General features: G+C 35.9%; 2 protein-coding genes across 4 annotated transcripts in view; both read left to right on the forward strand.

Annotated features, from left to right (window-relative positions):
* Window positions 1-19,236, forward strand: part of twin (CCR4-NOT transcription complex subunit 6-like twin) — a 274,724-nt gene that overhangs the window by 45,437 nt on the left and 210,051 nt on the right. The window lies entirely within an intron of this gene.
* LOC137925019 (uncharacterized) lies at window positions 15,695-18,326 on the forward strand. The gene has a single exon (XM_068768451.1). It carries the CDS (start codon window positions 16,001-16,003, stop codon window positions 17,363-17,365), a length of 1,365 nt encoding a protein of 454 aa, XP_068624552.1. The 5' UTR covers window positions 15,695-16,000; the 3' UTR covers window positions 17,366-18,326.

A 19,236-nucleotide genomic window follows, 5' to 3' on the forward strand; every position in this document is an offset into this window, starting at 1 on the left:
TCGTCTATCACTTGATAATTCTATGTTGAACCAGACTCGTCCGAATTATTTGTATCAAGCAGTTTTAAACTATATTTTAAATTGCTTGGACATAATTGTGTTGTTTGCCGAATACACATTGATTCTATTTGAGGTGGATGAGCTTGAAAATTTTGGAATATGTTTTTAGGTTTTTACTAAATAAAGAATCAAATTCGTTTTAGTTTTGTTATACAAAACTTTGTTTCACTTGTACATACAGACACATTGGCGTGATTTTGTCATTATAAAATAAAAAACTATATTTATCATGCAATGAGAGCTTGGTAGAAAGTGAAACAGCCGGAGACGTTATTCGAAGTCTGCGGTCTCGATGTCACATTGGAGTCATTCGTTATCGATCTCACTTGGAGTCGTTTTGAAGACGCAACTACAACGTTTCTAAAGAGCGCTGGCAACTTTTAATAAAACAGGCACGACAAACGAGCGGTGTCAACTGCAGCGTTTCTAATGGCCTCTCATTATAACGAACACTCGACTCTTATTGTATCGTAAAGCCGGCGCCGGATTACTGACCGCTCTCCGAACACCAAGTCTCCGGAGCTATTTGAATAATGACCGAAATTCGTGTCGCGATGTTCGTGTATCGGTGTCATAGATCTGTTTTTAATGACGTCCCCGAGATTCTGTTGCGCGCGGCAATCTACCGATTTATGGATGATCGGAATACAAACGAGGCCAGTGAATAAGCGTTAGTGCTGCAAACTTAGGACTCCGTCGCCTAGTTTATTGCGTCGTAAAGCAAGCTCGTGCCGCGGACGGGAATAACTCGATATTAAGTTACAATTTCGATGTCACGGGGAGCGGCAACGAGGAGGCGCTTCTTCACTAAGGCGCTCCTTTAAATTTTCTATTACTTATGCATTGAAACGAAATGCTATCAATCGTGTCCGCCAGTGCATTATTTAACAGTAAAATATTGTACTCTTTTTGTGATATAACTTGTTCCGTTTTTATAAACACTACATACAACACATCTAGAGCGTGGAATAAAGAATAATGATACGATTACACGATCGCGTGGCTTAATCAATTATTTTTTTTTTATATACATTCAACCTTTAGATCATTTAGCTTCCATATGTTTAACGTGCTGACATCTGAATGCCGGTGCATTTAAAAACTGCCAGTAATGCCTGGCTGGCTTTTTTTCTCATTTTGCATTTCTATTTACACGTCCCTTAACCTTCGTGTACTTTGAAATGTCCATTGGACCTCTTAATTCAATGGGATTAAATGAACAAGATGGGACGCGGTCCGTAGAGCTGGCAGTATCGCCGCTGCAAGTGACATATTTATACGCAGTCGAGGATGTTAAATTGTTTTGTGGCCGCATCGATCATGTATTGTACTAATAAACTATTTATTTACTCTTTTGACTCTTACATATAAATTGTTTTTCATTATTATTTATGTACGGGTCAAAACTGTTATTTATAATTATTTAGAAATTATTTCTTTAGAAAAAAACACACGCATTAAAATAATCACAATGATAAGTTCTAAGCTATTTCAAATTCTAATGCTCCGGCTTATTGAAAGTATATATTTACAATATCATTGTATTAAAAGAAAATAAACAATTTGTGATATCCCACTTGACTAGAGCTCCGTGAAATTTTAAGCGATGTTTAATTATATTTGTCTTTTACGTTTTTCTTTTAAAAATTTAGGCGGAATAATGTTAGGAGGTTTAATTAAGATGTTTACTTATTATAATATTAAAATTTAAATACGTACATTATAATTATAAATCCTTTAATAATAAAATAATGTTATGTTTAAAACAAATATTATCACTGGTGTCCTTTAGTGAATTTTATTTTTACGTAATGTAATTTAATGCCCCTAGGAAAAATCATTATTTCTCTTAAATCAGTGGGTGCGGAGCCTTACGTCGTACAAAGGAAGCATGGCGTAAACGCTTAACGTTCAGTGAAAGTGCCAGTTCAGAGCGGCGCCAATCAAAATCACATTAAGCCTCGGGCCGGCGCGGGCGCACTAGTGATGTCCGTCAGTTTTGATATCGACTTTTTATATTTTATTTTCTTCTGTTCATATATTTAACATCTTTGCATTTGAATTATATTGCTTTTATTTTAATATGAAAATATTTTACTCGATTGTCGCTGCAGGTATAGGTCTCCCCTAAGATATCAAATATAACCGGTTTTGTCTACCCAGTGGGGGTCCTACCCATGCCGTGCCCACCGGGTCGTAGTGGTTACCTGAGAACCTCACATACTTGTGATTTTTTTATTATTATAAATTACAAAGAGCATATTTCATTACACCATTATAAATAAATGATACTCGTGTTAATTTTAAAATTTGATTACCAAAGAATAAAATTAATTCATTATATTTTTTTAACCAAAATCCTAATAAAACCGATTGTTTATCAAAAATAAATTGAAAAAAAAAACTGTCCAATTCTCAGTAAATTAAAACTCTTTTTGTACAGCACAAATCGTGCCTATCTGAAGTAACCATCTATTCGGCATCATCTTTAAAAGGGTCCGTTGCGTAAGCGTCCGAAGATTAACGAGACGTTTAATATTCATTTACCTTTTTTTTTAAAGCCATTCACCTGTCCGAAAGTTTTCTTTTTATGTCATTAAGTGTCTAGATGAAAAGGGCTTACACATTTATCGTGAGTGTTGTATCTATTAAAATATATAATCCTAACAACATCGCGTTTGATCGTCTCCTCGAAACGTTTTAATAAGATAATATTTTCACAGGTTATGATGTCCTTGGAAATAAAGAAAGATGATTTATTTATAGCTTAACTGGTAGTTATTACAGGCAAGATATTATATAGGTAAGTTTACCAACAATGGTAACCCTTACTTAGATACGTACTGCACAATACAGCTTCGCCCAAGTTCATTTTCAGTAACAGATCTAATTATTTAATTTTTGAATTTTAATTATTGGATATTACAAATCGCAAAAAAATGAGCAATTTGGAAAGAAATAAAAAAATCGGAATGTAATTGGTTGTAGACATTTTTCGCCATCTCATCACGATTGAAACAGTTAGCAATTTTAAAGTATTTGAACTATTATTCATTCAAACTGAGATACGTCGCTCAGTGATAAATTTAGACATCGGGGTTGTACTGACCTTTACAAAAATAACATATTGAACGTTATATGCCCTGCCTATCATATTGTTAAGCTGTCTGGAGTTAGAAACACGTAAAATTAAAATAGAAAGTTTAGTGATCTATTTTTCTTCTGCCTTCGATGATGTTTACATGATTGCAAAGATATACAAATAGGCGTGACAATAATGTCTAAGTTACAAGACTTAAAAACGAAAGTTAAGGAAGTATAAGTCACGGTAGATTCTAAAAGTGAGAGTTGACAATACGTGCGATTTAACATATATTTAATTATTCAACATCAATTTACATTCATTTAACTGTAAAATTAATGTAAGTCTATTGCGTGTGAACACAAAGATTTAATTAACTCTTTTTTTTACCTCATAACGTAATTGAGATGCCTTAGTTCGTTATAATTAGTAAAAATTATTAATACATTTCATTGTAATGTTGTACATAGAGAATCCTTTTAAAGGATCCATTTTACGTTCGATCCATTGAGTCTTCTCTGGACGTTCATTCTGAGATAATATAGTGCTCTATTAACCACGGTTACGTAAGCAAGTGAAAGGGACAGATTAGTAAGCTACAGTAGTTATAGAGAAATCTAATGATGTGTTTACACAGCTACCTTTTTAAGCGGTGCTAAAGTAACTTTATATAAAAATTAAATTAAAGTGTACCAAAAGTGTTCATTATCTGATTCAGTTATTCTCTGGGTTACTCTTACATTTATAATAAAATAATGAAAAGCAAATACTTTTTAGGCGATGAAACTACAGCGATTTTATTTTATCTCCGACAGATGTACACTAACATTTAGCTAAGAATGTAAACACATGTTTATGCCAGTTAATTGTTGTAGAAAAATTTATGAAATAAGTTTGTACATTTTCTGATATAAAACTGTTTATTATTATTACACCATTGTTGCACGACGAATTAGATAGAATTTATTTTTCATATTCTCGGTAGTTAGAGGGCCGCTCACAAAGTAGATTTTATTACTGAGTTTAATTATTAGGTCAATGGACGGTGTAAATCACTGTGGATTTATGATCCGTTTGAGGATTTTTATAACTCTTCCATTGTACTTGACGACACTCAATTTTTTAATAATATAAAAATATAACGTTATTTTTTTAACAGTCACGAGACATTAAAGGGGGTTTTATGATAATGCATTGATGATTTTAAAGATTTTACCGAGGCAAACCTTAGAATAGAATCCTCGAGGAAACCGAAGACGTGGCCGCCTAAAGCAAATCTGACGGCAGACGATCACTGCAGAAGTGAAGGCAGTTGGAATGACGTGAAGCGAAGTAAAGCGCGAAGCTCAAGACCGCTCGGGATGGCGACGTACTGTGGACGTTCTTTGCACCATCTTGGGGACATAGGAATAAACGATGATGATTGATGATTACTCTCAGTATGTAGATAGGTTGCTCGATAGCAAGATTGGGCGTCGTCTGTATCTTCTGTAGCGAAGAATCTATGCTTGCTAAGTACCTAAGAAGACGGCGGGAAGCTGCTAAAAGCGCTGTGCATCGACTCCATGATTATAAATGCACCGCCAAGAGCACGCGGTTAAGAAGAAGATGGCCAATTGAAAACACTACAAGCTAGTTCCAGCTTTTTGTGATGAACCTTTTTAATACAAAGAAAAAATCATATCCGGATTCATACCGGCTTAAACCCCAGATTTTCCTTTGATGGTTGATGTGGACTCTATAGAAATGAATTTGAACACTACCGTAGATTTAAATAAGCACGAAGCCTTAATATAAATTCCCTCCAATCAATGTCGATAAGGTCATGCTATAGAGGTTCATGGTCAGAATATTGTGATTATGGAGAGGTTATACTACGTGAAATTCCTTTCCACTGCTAGGTCATCGAAAGGTTTATCCTGGACTCCTATCGGATGAAACCGCGCGGTCTTCGTTATCGCTATTTGTTGAAACTACGGGAAAGTCTTCGCATACTTCCTTACTTTCAATGGCGGCAGCCAAGCGTCTCAACGTCTTAAGGTAGAGCTAGAACTCTCTAGCCGTTTCAGAATTGACAGAAGAATCACTGTGAAGCCAGGATATACTTGAGGCGGATCATCATAGACCCGCCACAACAAAATTACCTCATGCTAGCAATCACTTGCTTCCTATAGTTACATTAACTACGACGCCATCCACACAACACTAGATGTCCGCACAAATTTCTAGTTACAACCGGCAACCGCGGATCTAAACTGTTAGCAGTAAATTTATTCAATCATTGTAACCACGACTCGTGTTGTTAAAAACTGTTATATGGTGTATATTTATATTGGAATATAGTATTATAAGGAGTTGAATTTTAGACAAACGTACATTTTTGCTTTGTATGTTTTCATTGTCTGCATTATTACATCGATTCACTAAAACTTTATAATAAATTCTACAGACACTTCACGTTTCTGTTAGAGAACAGTATTATATGCACTGTTTACTCAGCGCAAGCGAGTATTATTAGGAAAACAGTTACTGTGTCCGGGCTGTACCGTACTCTAGGAGTAGGAGTCAAAAATAATGAAATTCTTTTCTTAATTCAAAAAGTCAATACTGATCCAACAACATTGTAGCATAAAGAAGATAAACCACATTTCTCGTAGGTAAACTATCCGCGTTGTACTCTTGAATAATATGCGCTGTATACAATTGTGGGGCTTTCTCACAAGGCAAATATTGAGTTAAGATTTGACCTACGCTTTTAGCTCGTAAGTAGGATCGAGGATTACCAGACTTTTATGTCGTCTTGTGTTATTTAATCCAGTAAATCTGAAAGTGATTTTAAAAGAACATGTGTATTTATAAAAGAAGATAGTCCATTAAGTTTTTCAACAAATCTGACTCGAACAAATGAGGGATTTTGGAACCCAAATTATTTATCTCGTTTGTTTAATGTTATATTACAAATTGATTTTAAAAAAATGTTGGTTTTAAGATTGTAAGAAACGAATCTGCTTTTTATGTTGACTTTTCGTTTATTCTGAAAACGTTTTGAGATAACATTTTGCGTAAGGATTTTTTCGTTACGTAACTCATTTAAAATTTAACCTCTATTTTACTGAATAACTTAAATATCTCAAATTCGTCAGGACTCAAATTATTACACGTTCGTTTTTTATTATTCTTTATGCTACTATGTTTGCGTAGTTGTTCATAGTAATGTGTTGCCAACGAGTCTTAGTTTATGTTGATCATATCGCAAACATCCGGATAACTTCAACCAACGACTGGTTTTAGGGAAAGTAGAAGTCAAGCTAATAACTAGATTTCCTATTAATACTGTCCGGAGGAAAGCTGAGGATACAGCTCATTATCAATTCCGACAAGGAGTTTCAAGGCTGGCACGACATTCACTAGTGAAAATATATTTATTCTGGAGACTGAAGGTGTATGTATGATTATGTTTTACAGTCTACACTCGTAATCTTAATAAGAGACCGGTAGGTAGGTGAAACTGGTAGATGTTTATGTATTTGCGACTATCAACAAAGAATATAGTATACGCTTGTGCCCGTCCTTTGGAAACTTGTTTGTGAACTGTGATAATCCTACATAGTGAATGCACAAAATGTGAAGTATTTAAGATTATTTAAGCGTCGTACTCGCGACCTAAAAAAATGTGGGAGAACATTTGGTTTAACAAGTCCGTCCAAGCCTATATATATATATATATATATATATATATATATATATAAACCATATATATAAACCATTTTGTTATATTTATATAAGCATAATATAATTCTATATTTTCAATTATTAATAGCGCGGAACCAGACATCGTGGGAGGTTTAAGAGATACATTGAAGGTCAATTTATTTAAAATATCCGGGTTATCAATATCGTAACGAAATACTGTGTACAAAAATTTATTATCCAGTTTACTCCTAGCATAAAGCGGCTTTAATTTAAAGTATATAGGGTATGCGGCCATTGCTACTTCAGTGGAAGTACACCGCACGTCTGTTACTCTGTAAGTTGTAATCCATGTAATGTTACCATTCTTTGGACGCAAGTCTTATCACGAACTGTACTGGCCGTTCTGGTAATCCACTTCGCAGGTCCGGTATGGATATGTAGACGTCATATTTATTTCCAATATTTTTGAACTTATGTGCAATAATCACGGTTTGATTTTGAGTAATAATGGAACGAAACCATTACTAAATTTAATATAACTCATGGAATAGCGCTGAGAATTGAACAATCGAGAGTTAGCTTTGAATCATCACGATATCTCTAGAACCGTAACATATTAAGTATAAAATTTAAGAACAGCTGTTTAGACAGTTTTTAAACATATCGAAATTTAAAATCATGCAAAATACGTATTAAAGTTTAATGATACAAATAATATTTTTTTATGCTTGTTATGAAAACGAGAAGAGAAAATGGAAAGTGGAAGTCGATGGTGATAATGGAGTTGCAAATAACGCAACAAGTTTTTAACAAGTTTAAACCGTGACGTCGTTTTTCCGCTTTTGCGGTCGCGGAGCGCTTGATATTCACAAAAATATTTGCTCTTCCTCGCTTCGGTAACTACAAAAACAAACCCGCCGAGTTTGTGTAATGTCCTTGTTCCGCGTTGTTTTTGTTGCGTGGACTAATCTCGAGTTAAGAAACACCTCTCTAGTGATATTTTCACTTTGTTAATATTTATTTCTGATTTTTATATATTCGTAAGTGAATATGTTATAACGTAACAATCGTGAGTTAAATTAAATCATAGCTTCCCAACGAAGACAGTACCGCATCCTAGTCAGCCTTGGACTGTTTCATGGCTGCAACGGATCCAAAAAGGCGCGTTATGTAATATAGTAAAGTATGAAAGTCTATGAAAAAAATTGATCTAGCTGTCCAAAATGTTTATACTATTATAGGATGTCTCCCGCCCGTTTCGCGAACTTAATGGACACTCCAGAACCCTAAACTCTCCTTAAGGATATGGTTTTATGGAATATGTTCTTATTAGACCTGACGCAAGGAGTAGTCTTACATTCTTAAGTCCCTCGGTTTTATAGTTACAAAAATATCATGATGAGTCAGTACATTTAGGGAAAACTAGTAGTATACCTAGTATGACTAAAACGAAATAAATCAATATATTATTGAGATTATTAAAGAGTAATATCATAATCAATAACATATATAGTTAATATACATTTACAACTGGTGTTATTTTTTTTAAAGGTGTTGGTACATTTTTTTATTGTAAAGTAAAGTGATATAGGCGATTTTACTCATGTTGATCAACTTAAAAATAGAATATAGTATAATATTATAAATAACAAAGTAACAGTCTGCAAAACGAAAGTTGAAATCAATCAAAATCAATTTGGGTTGGGTCAGAAAGAATCTACGATGAAAGTTTTGTACACCAATGAAGAGGTCAAATATTATATATCGAAATATTTGTTTTGTTTGTTACAAGATCTTGTTGTTCGCCGTGACAGCGCTGTCAATACTTTCACTGTACACATACCTACACAATACTTTTTGATCCTTGAGTTGTTTATGTAACGAATTATGATTGAATGATGATTCTTCATCGCGTGTTTATTTTGTTACGACCAAGTTTAGGGGTATGTGTATGAAACTGGGAAAAATAACTTATAAGCACTGTCCACAATGAACACACAATTGTTGTTTAAAGGGCGGTCTACTGAAGATTAAGGCATCGGGTAGCTATCATTATTAGACTGTTCAAATTCAATTTTTATTAAACTTATTGACATCATGACAAGTCTACCACCTGTTCGAATAATAAATGCTACTGAACTAAAAAGTACAGGGCGAAACAAATTCGGTGGAGATATATTTAGAAACAGTCTGGAGGCGAACATATCACACCCAAGGTGTGCTGGCTTCTACGAAGTCAGTTACGGTATAGTAACACTTAGGACACAAACATTCTTAGAACTTTTTTTTAAGTCTATCAAAAGGAGTTTTCTAAACATTATCTGTGGAAACCTATTGTAAATCGAGACGAAATTTTCTCGTTATAACTAATTTGTGTTTATTTGTGCTAATTACATTGTCTACGTTACATTTTTACGATACATCTTCATACTAGTATTTAAAAGCAAGTCAACGTTTAAGTTTTCCCAATTTTATTTACTTTGCACTAAGTTTGGTGTTAATTAGAGAATAAAATTAGACATTCTCAATCAATCAAAAATTACTATTAAAAGTGCCATACTTTAGAATGTGAATACGGTTATAGTGTGTCATATGTAGTTTATGGATGTAAGACTTCATCTTGTGTCATAGTACTTTTAGCATTAATATAAAATGTCGCAAGCGGTAAGAGGTCGGAGACCTCTTTGCCAGATGGAATATCAATCGTCGCGTGGACCGCTGCCAGGAATACACAGACTGTCGTTGCCGTTGTGACAGGTCATAAAAGCTGCCTCAGTGATAGCGAATCTAAAACAAAAAGGCGACCTTAAGTGCTTCTTTTTGAAGATTTGCCAAGAAAATTGAATGAAACGAGAACCGAGAAAGCGGAAACTGTTCGTTGTAACTACGTATGTTGACGGAATACATCGTCCAGTTTATCATGGTTGCAACATAATAACTATTTACATAAAATTTTACATCGATCGTACTTGAAAATAATATTGCAATAAGCTTAGAATCTTGTAATAAAAATTAAAACACACAATTGGTACACAAAATTATTAATAGGCAACTTTATATCTTTATTAAATACGAACATAAATAGGTTTATGTTTAGGGATGAATAAGATTGTCGCACAGTTTCTTTTCTTTTGAAATATAACAACAAACATCTTAATTATTCTTCATTTATACGATCATCGTTTCTGAATGTCAGTGAAGCACATTGATCAATAGCCAACGGAACGGCGTGCTCGTTTCAGAACGGCCCTTGAGTAAAAAAGTCGTTTTTGTTTGGTTTTTCAACGTCACAAGCAAAAAAAGAACCCGAGTTGTAATTGGTTCGATCTTCTTTCCCCAGTGACAAAGAAGCTAATATTTGTGTGCTCCAATGAGCCAAATTAGTAGGTCGCCGATTCGTTCTGCCTAAACGAGGCAGTTTATAATTTCTTTGTAAACTTTTCCTTGTCATCCCTAGAATAAGCAGTTTACAATTTTTTTTAATTTTTTAACTGATTTAATTTTGAAATATCGAGTATAAAAATGTAGTTATGGTTTTATTTTTATAGTCGCTCTATTTATCTTGGTCGTTGTCGCTCGCCTCTGGGTAATAAAATTGTTAAAAGTGTTGCTTTATCACATGCAAGAGCTATAAGAGAACAGTTAATTATATCTCCAGCAAATACGTAAAGCCCTTATGAATAATATGGCGTCTAATAGGCGTTTTATCCACAAATCTTCCTTTAACCAAAATAAAAATAAAAAGAAGTGTACGTACTCGACCCAAAAAATCTGTAAGATTTTGCATGCATGTAATACTAATTTTTAAACTAAGTTCTATACTCTGAAAAAATAAAGTTTTACGGAAAATATTGAAACATTGAAAATATTTAATTCGTGATAAATATTATCATACGAAGAGCACATACAGAAGGGAAAAGGTGTGTTGGCCGTAAACCAACACGCTTTGTGTAATAAGAGTGTATTCATAAATATGATATTAGTCGTCTTTCAGTATTGTTGTCGTTGTAATTTACCGTAAACAATAACAGATTCGGAAAATTATATGCTGTTAATTGGACCAGGGAAATTTTATATTATTCAAATGTTTCTATAATTTCAGCATTTGTAAAAATATTAAAATAATAGAAATCGTCATTTCGACGATCGATCGTAAATCATCGCGGCGAGAAATAATAATTGCTTTTAACGGGCTTACGTTCACGTAACGTTTCCGATTGCGTAACAGCTGGCCCATAACCCTCCGGTGTTACTTTCACCCAGCTTATGGGCAATAATCATTGAGGCTTCGTAATAACCGTCATAGCAATGAGCCGAGGTGGGTCGGCGAGAGCGAGAGTGGCTGCGGCGATTTCGTGGCGCACGCGACGCCGCGACGCTCGCGCCTTCGCACACAATCGCCCTATCCGCGGTCGCTTTCCGATTTCGACGCGGGTTTTTCACGACACCGTATAGGTTATCCCGTAAATGAATGTCATTAGGGGATCGAATGATAGGGACTGCCTCTAACCACGTGATTAACCCTGGAAAAGTAAATGAATCTGCTCACGTATTTTTAATTTTTTTATAAGTTGGGTGTTGGTTTTTTTTTTGAAAACTTAACAAAAAATTCTAACTAAATAAACGACAAACGAATCGAAAATTGAGGAATTTGAAAAATTGTCCATAGTATTTTTTACATTGTTTTAAAAATTTGCGTAGAAAAGTAATGTTGATTGTGTATTATAGAAAGTAGTACATAAAATTATGTTGTAATATAGGAGAAAACAATCCGGTCTTAAAACGACACCTACAATATTAATAGACACTCTCCACTAACCCAAAAATGTTCTACAAGGTGTAAAAACCACGTGATCGTTAATAAATGTAAATGCAAAATAGAAACTTGGATTTTTTTATGATTTGGAGCCGTCATAATTTATTTAATTATTTATACGAGGAGCCTAAAATCCGTTATAATTGCTTAATATGTTATATGACTACTTTGGGTAGCAAAACTTTTATTTGTATCTTGAAAAAATGTAGTTGTTTATATAAATTTCTACAGTCAATGTTCTAGTACGAATAGAAGAAATCTCTTCTCAAAACTAAGGTAAAACCGATAGATATTTCCTGTAAAGTGATTTTATAAGTGCAAAAGTTTTAAAAGGGTGAATGTATAGCCTATTTGTCATTTAGCTTCAAAGCTTGTACACCCATTTCCAATTAGAAAGTTACTACTCTGAACTATGTAACATTTTTTTCTATGCAAAGGCGACGTTAATAATTTCTGGCAGTATAAAGTCTGTAGGATAACACGGATAGTAAACAATAAATAATTTTAATACGTATCCATCTGAATTTTATAAACGCTTTCTCTTACTAAGGGTGTTTCATATATTAATCGACAGTAAATGAGCTACACCCGTTTAAAGTTTTTACATCTATAACCAATCACCCTGTATATGTACATTGGGTATAAAACCTATAAATTGTATTATGAATATGTTATAAATACAGTTGTTAAGTATAAAACCTTTCCAAAACTATGTGGCAAAAAATAAATAGATATTTTCAATATTTAGAGTTTTTGTATAAATATTGTTTTTAGGTGTTGTTAGTTTTGCTTGCCACTTTCATCGTTCTCGACGGTAAAAAGTAATCGCCTTTTAACTAGTAATAAATTTCAATTTTGCGTGGACATTGTACCGTTAAAATAATACGGAGTTTTCTTGTTCGCGCCAAATTACACTCGATCGATTACGACACCGGCCCACATTTCCCCTTGTTAACACGAATCGGCGACTCGCTAACGTCCTGTTAATCATTTTCACTTTTTAATTTTGTTATTAAATTCATCAAACAAACAAACACAGCAAATACTAGGTATTTATTATTAACGCTTGTTATTTATTAGATTTTTTTAATGATTTATTAATATATGCCATAGCAAATCTCATTAAATAGTATTTATTATAAATAGAAAAATGTACGCAAAGTAATTTTTAATAATTACTTGATTTTTATAATTAATTGAAGTATTTATTTGTTTGAATTGATAATTTATTATTTTAAAAAATCGAAAAAAAGTAAAATATATCAAACTGTAGTTAAAAAGCGTGTTTTAATTACTGTTTTATGTAATCTGACAACAAAACGATTTTATGTAACATTTTAAACAATTTTAGCGTTGAAACGTGGACAAAAATAAACATAATAATAGATAAATTGGTTTTTTCAATAAAAATATCGAATTAGTTATAAATTTGAATTACAAGAGCCATAACAACACAATATTTAATCCGCTTGACACTGAAAGAAAAATGTAATTCAATTTCATTTCAATGTCATTGCGACATTATTTCCACTAAATCATAAAACTGTGTTACACAAGCCGCGAAATGAACAGCTCTCTCGAATGAATATATCGTTTTTGTAGAATCTGCAGTTTTATTTATTCACATTTATTTTGTAAATACCGTTTTCTCCGCTGGTTTAATTGGCGATAACAAATACTTAGTAACTAGCTGTAAAAATTATGATATTTTAAATGATACAAAACATATATTACGCCTTTTTTAAGTTTTAATTGCAGTTAAATGTTTGACACTTAGGAATAGTTATGTATGAGAAAAGAAATATTGTTTTTGCTATGTTTCTCGTAGTATTTAAATTTTTCTCTATGGATTTTTTCGCGCTTTAATGAAAGCACGAAAAAAGGTAACCGAAATGGTTGTGTCACGAGTTAGCATAAAAATACTTTTTTAATTTTATATATAATAACCACAAGTGGCAAATGAAAATTTGCCTATCCATTGTATTATTTCGAATGTGTTTTTTTTACCTAATAATCGATTAGCCTAGTTAAATCGATTCAAAAATTAGTCTCAAAATACGATCTTACATTTTTAATGCAATTATATATTGGCGGCGTGACGTCAGATCCGCGTCGGACTTTCGATAGTGTTTTCTCACGATGAAAGTTTCATCGGTTAACACATGTGCAATTATGAATATGCTAAATGAACACGTATACATCGAACAAGTTTCATGCGGCTATCTATATACGTTGTATTGGCCGTTCGAGAGAGGCCCGTGAGTCAGTCGCTTTACTTTCACCCGTCCCTGCGGGTGACGGTGTGTTGCAACTGACGAGGGGTTGATTTTAATATTTTTTTTTTTTTTAAATAGCTAAAGTTGATACAATTATTTCTTTTCATAATTCACTCGTTTATCTTGTATTAAATATATGGGAATTATGAGTACATTACACGAGTGATTTCTTATAGATGTTAAAGGTTTAAAGTGGCGTACTTATAACGCAATTGCTGACAATTGATGTATGCTACATTCTATCCAAAAATCAATGGTTCCAGAAATATTTAACAACGTAATGAAAATATAATAAAAGAGTCTTTTCAAAATTATATTGTTTACTCTGCATGTCTCTGCGGACTCGGTGCTACATGCTGTAGAAGTCATTATCCTATCGCGTTCCAATAGAAAAAAAGATATTAAAGTAACACTTCCGCAATGATAATTTTATATACAGGTTGATTGGGAATAGGTGTAAAAGTTTTAAATCGTTTTGCTGAAACATTCACTAAGCATTAAAACTATTAAAACGCTTTTACACCTGATATCAGTCATCTCGTATATAAATAATATTATAAACAATCTCGTATAAAGTATACACATTCAAATACTTGTCCTCTGTTTCCACGTTACGGTTGTTTAGAAATGGCCATGAGTGATTAGACCGTCTATAATACTGTTACGTCATAAAGAATATTAAATAAAGAAAATATGTATAATTTTTCTTACAATATTCTAATTTTAGTTTTAGATTATATTAAGGTGTTAAATTAATTAATGTTAAGTTTTCACACAATGGTTTCACAGAGTTTTAAAAATCATGAATCTTACATCGCACCCCGATAGTGGATGCCACTTTAAAACAAGTTGGTACGTTTCATTTGCCAGTAATTTAATTGCTATGGCAACTCCAAACCATAACACTCCCGTATCCTGGTTGATATATTTGCGCACTGCTGTGTATGACCAAAACGGAGTTCGGTTACTATAATACCCTTTAGTAACTAACACTATAACACTATACGTAACACGTACACTATAAGTAACTAACATCATAATTTCAGCCAAAGGATGTCGACTGCTGGACATAATAAAAAAAATCAATTTGCAATATTTACGTCATTTGTGTACAAAATATGCAAAATAATTATTTCAAACAGATAGCAATATTTATGTGCCGAAATCATTACTTTATTAATATTTTACTTGCGGATGTAAAACTGAAGTTGTGTCGTTCTCGTATCGCCGAGTGTGAAAGCTTTTGCAATGTTGTCGCGTGAGCTATAAAATAAACGAACATGTAAGTGATTTTGGAAGCGGTTTACATACCCGTAAAAGTGTATGTTTTACAACGGCAGTTAGGTTGTTAATAAACATAAAAGTGACATTTCAGTAGCCATTACGATCTCTGTACTTTAATATATTAATACTTAGTATACTATTATTGACAGGTTTCTTTATCATTACAGGTAAGTTTCTAATGCTTCATCGCCGATGTCACGGAGGGTAAGCAGTATAAGATAAGACATGACAACATTAAACACAAGGACAGTTTAACGCTTTGTAATTTAACTTTCTCTTTTAATATCAATACAATTTTGAACACTTATTTTAAGGTTTATGTGATTTAAATTATAAACTTACAAATACAGCGATATGAAATAATAATATTCGGTATCATTAACTATGGTAGTTTGCCAACACTATTTTTAAAGTTTTTTCCTAATACGTAATAGCGTTTTTATCGCAATCTCAACAACCAAAAAAGTGCGTTATCAAAGTTTTACGTGTAAAACAACGCGTTGGAAGGTAAACAAGGTTTTAATTGTGAAGCGATTAGGGCGGCGTAGGCTTTGCGGATGCATCGTCGCGGCGGCGGTCGCGGCGCGGCGCGGCACTGCCGGCCGGCGAGCGCGGCGCGGCGAGCACTCGTTCACTTCAGTTCTCCGCCGGCGGCCGCGGCGACCGCACGTGCACAATACGCGCCTCCGATGTTAGTCCACGATTACGAAATCGCAACGCGACTCGGACTTGTACTGTGACACCGAAATCGCCGTTTTCGAATATGGGTTAAACGTTCCGTGTGGCGACATGAGTCCGGGCGAGCGCGCTCCCCTGGGGCGCCGCGATCCTGCTCGCCCCCAGTACGCCGCTACGGCACCGGGATTCCCGCCACCGTACTATCCGCCTTACGGTGTGCCCCATCCGAATGCGTGGCTGGGCGCTCCCCTCATATCCATGGCAGGGCGCACGCCGCCGACCCGTACCACTCCCGTCTCCAAACTGGCAATGCACGCACAAGGTGCCCCCCTCATCATACAGAACCGACACGATCGGAAGAAATATACCACGATACCAGAGCAGCGTAACCACCGCCCGACGGGAAATGCAGAGCACGTCACTAGAGACAGGTGCGAAGTAGTCGAGGGCAACAGGCAGCGTCAGCAACAGCAGGCGAGATCCGCTCGCAACGGTCGCAACAACAACACGGATGCCGTAAGCGTGGCCAGCGACGAGAGTTCCGGCTCCACGAATTCGGAAACCATGTTGCCTAGGATTATAAAGCCGCGGAAGCGACGTAAAAAAGATAGAAAACCCAATAACATTGTGCCGCACGACATGACAGCGGCTGTTTTGGACATCGGTGATGCTGGACACTGTGCAGTGAACAACATCTCGCCCGCGACTCACGGTATGTACGAGGAATCGTACTGTCGCGACATCTCCAGGCCGTATCGTGTAGAATATTCCAAGCAACCGCCAGAGACGTATCGTGTCGCGGCACTAGGAGAAGCCTTAGAAGCTACCCGTTTCGGCTTAGCGGAAGCGGTATCACCTTCCGAATCCGCCGTCAGCTCATGCCAGTGCCGGTATTGTGATCCCATGGGTCAAATTTGGGATGCCGATTCGATTGCGGATTTACTCGATGAGAATTCTAGTGGTGATTTTGCACCCACTAAACTAGAAGATTCTATGAAAGTCGTCGGTCCGCTTGGAAAACGAGGTACTGACACCGTTCTGAGACGCAGTTGGAGCGACCCGTCTTCTCGTGCTCCGGAGAGGCGCGATGTTTCCACCGAGGATCCTTTGTCCTCGTCCAACCTGTACTCTCTGTTCCCACCTTCGAGACGCGCCAGTTCCCCCGAGTCCCGGTCTCCGCTGGCTTTGGAAATCTCCTCCGAGATTGTTACGTCAATAAACGGCCACCGCGATTTGGAAATCAAATTATTTTCGACCTCGCCCCCGGCCACGAACTCCGACCGGCGCTCCTTCTTCGACGACAAAAGTGAAAGTGCTGTGAACAGATGTACGATCGCGAGCTACGATCGCAAAGTTAGCAGTGCAGTGAACAGTGCCGGGCCCGCCAGTGGCCACGTGGAGGCGGGGTGCCCGTCAGCCTACGCGGCCGCCGAGCCCTCGCGCAGTATTTGTGATTTAGCCTTAGTTACTGCCTGAGACGCTTGCGACCGAGTAAACAGCGCGAGCACCCTTTGAGCTGGACTCAAATTCTCACGGCGACGCATGCACGGAGCGTCTCACCGCGACCCACACTGAGATCTCCGAATCGGTTTCCTGTAGATTCTACTATTAATTTATTGTTAACATTAGCTTAGGGAACTGGCTTTGGGGCTTTATCTGGAGTTATTTTAAGAGTGCAATGATTCGCCGCTAGATTATTGTTACACAAAAGGTTCGTAGTTTCACAACTCGGTCTAACCGCTCATAAAAGTTCTGTATCATTCATTAGACGCGTACGTGGAAGATAAAGGATCTTAATTATTTAGAATTCCACCGACACCGTCGCTCTGCGCTGCCTAACTTGCAGTTAGCAATTAGCGTTTCATACTAGTGACACGGTTGCGGCGCTGCGGTGGCGTTCGCTATTGCGGTTTGCCGCGCTTTCCTCGGCGCGCTTCGTTCCGGCCGGCGCCTCGTGTGCACCGGTTCTCAGCGCTAATGACTTTTATTTCTTTTAAAGTAATTGTCGACTCACTTTCCACCCGTATGTCGGTAAGGGCGGCGCAGGAGACGAGACTAACTCTCGGACGCCATCGCGGGGCACTGGCCCAGTAGATCAGGTTGTCGGCCACGCGTCCGCAATACTTAATGTGTTTTTCACTACGTCACTTCATATATATTACATTTGCTTTTCCTCTTTTTAATTATAATAAAAGTTCCGAAGCGTTCAAATTTCGATACGCTTGTTAAAGCAATTTAAAACGGAATAAAAATGAGATTCTTGCCGTGTGGTCTAAATCGTTTTATAATATTATTACTTTGTTCATTCGTAAATAAGCATTTAAACATATCGCAATTATTGTGTTAGACGTAACATGTAATCATTTATAATTCATCTAATAAAAACATACACAGAAAATATATGAAAATGTGAAAAATAAATAGGATGATTTTCAAATATAAAACAAATAAATTAGTTATTGGTTACCATTAAAACCGGACGTAATTTCCGTTATTGTCTAAAAAAAATCCGGCAAAGAAAGATAAAAGGTGATACACGTGTTAAAAATGTAAAGAACATTCAACAAACAGCAAAGTAAATGAACACAATACTCTCTCGCTTCGTAAGTCAGACGCGTCCCAGAAAAACAACGGACTTTGTAATTACTTCCAGTACAGGCGGTGTCTATCTAATAAGAGCCTACGATCTAGTAAGATATAACAGCAGTTATCGCTTTACAGAGGGTACAATGTTGATAAAGACTCGCGATAGGTTTTCCCCCCACTAATTTTTATCGTTGTTTGTTTTAGATCGCAGGTCGTTCACTTCAATATATGACGATAATTTTAATTTCAAAATTTACTTACGACGTAGAAATCTAATTTCGATCGAACGTCGCTCGGAAGCGATAAAATTTTCTATTTTAATATGTAGTAAAGAATTTAAGAAATTGCAGAATACGATGCTAGTAACACTTTCACTGCGCCAGCAGTGGGCGCCGGCATTCGATACACGTCCAAGCGGACTCGAGGGTGTTTCATAACGTGCCGTAATAACTTGCGGCGAATCTAATGTTTTAATTTTCGTTCAGCTTCTCCTGTCTAATTCTTTCTTCAAGCGAGGGTCCAACTATGTGAGGGATGCCAGATAAAGCCTCATAATGTAGATAATGTGAATATAACTAAGTTATTCACGGACTGTACTTCGTACACCGTTGTTATCGTTGGGTTTTACACTCCAAGGGCGGTTTAGTTCTACCTTCTATTTTTTATGTTGTATGCTTATATTATCCGGCGCGTGCGTGGGACGTCATGATAAGTTGGTGTTGCTTCATTTTTTTTTTCTTAACGCCAGGCTCGACGTAGAC

The sequence above is a fragment of the Battus philenor genome, unplaced genomic scaffold (genome assembly GCF_028537555.1).
Source record: "Battus philenor isolate CCGP_79_NKW_IND1 unplaced genomic scaffold, ilBatPhil1.0.hap1 SCAF_10, whole genome shotgun sequence".
Taxonomy (NCBI): Eukaryota; Metazoa; Arthropoda; class Insecta; order Lepidoptera; family Papilionidae; genus Battus; species Battus philenor.

Coding starts and splice junctions, on each gene's coding strand:
- LOC137925019 (XM_068768451.1), top strand. CDS start 16,001: ATGAGTCCGGGCGAGCGCGCTCCCCTGGGGCGCCGCGATCCTGCTCGC.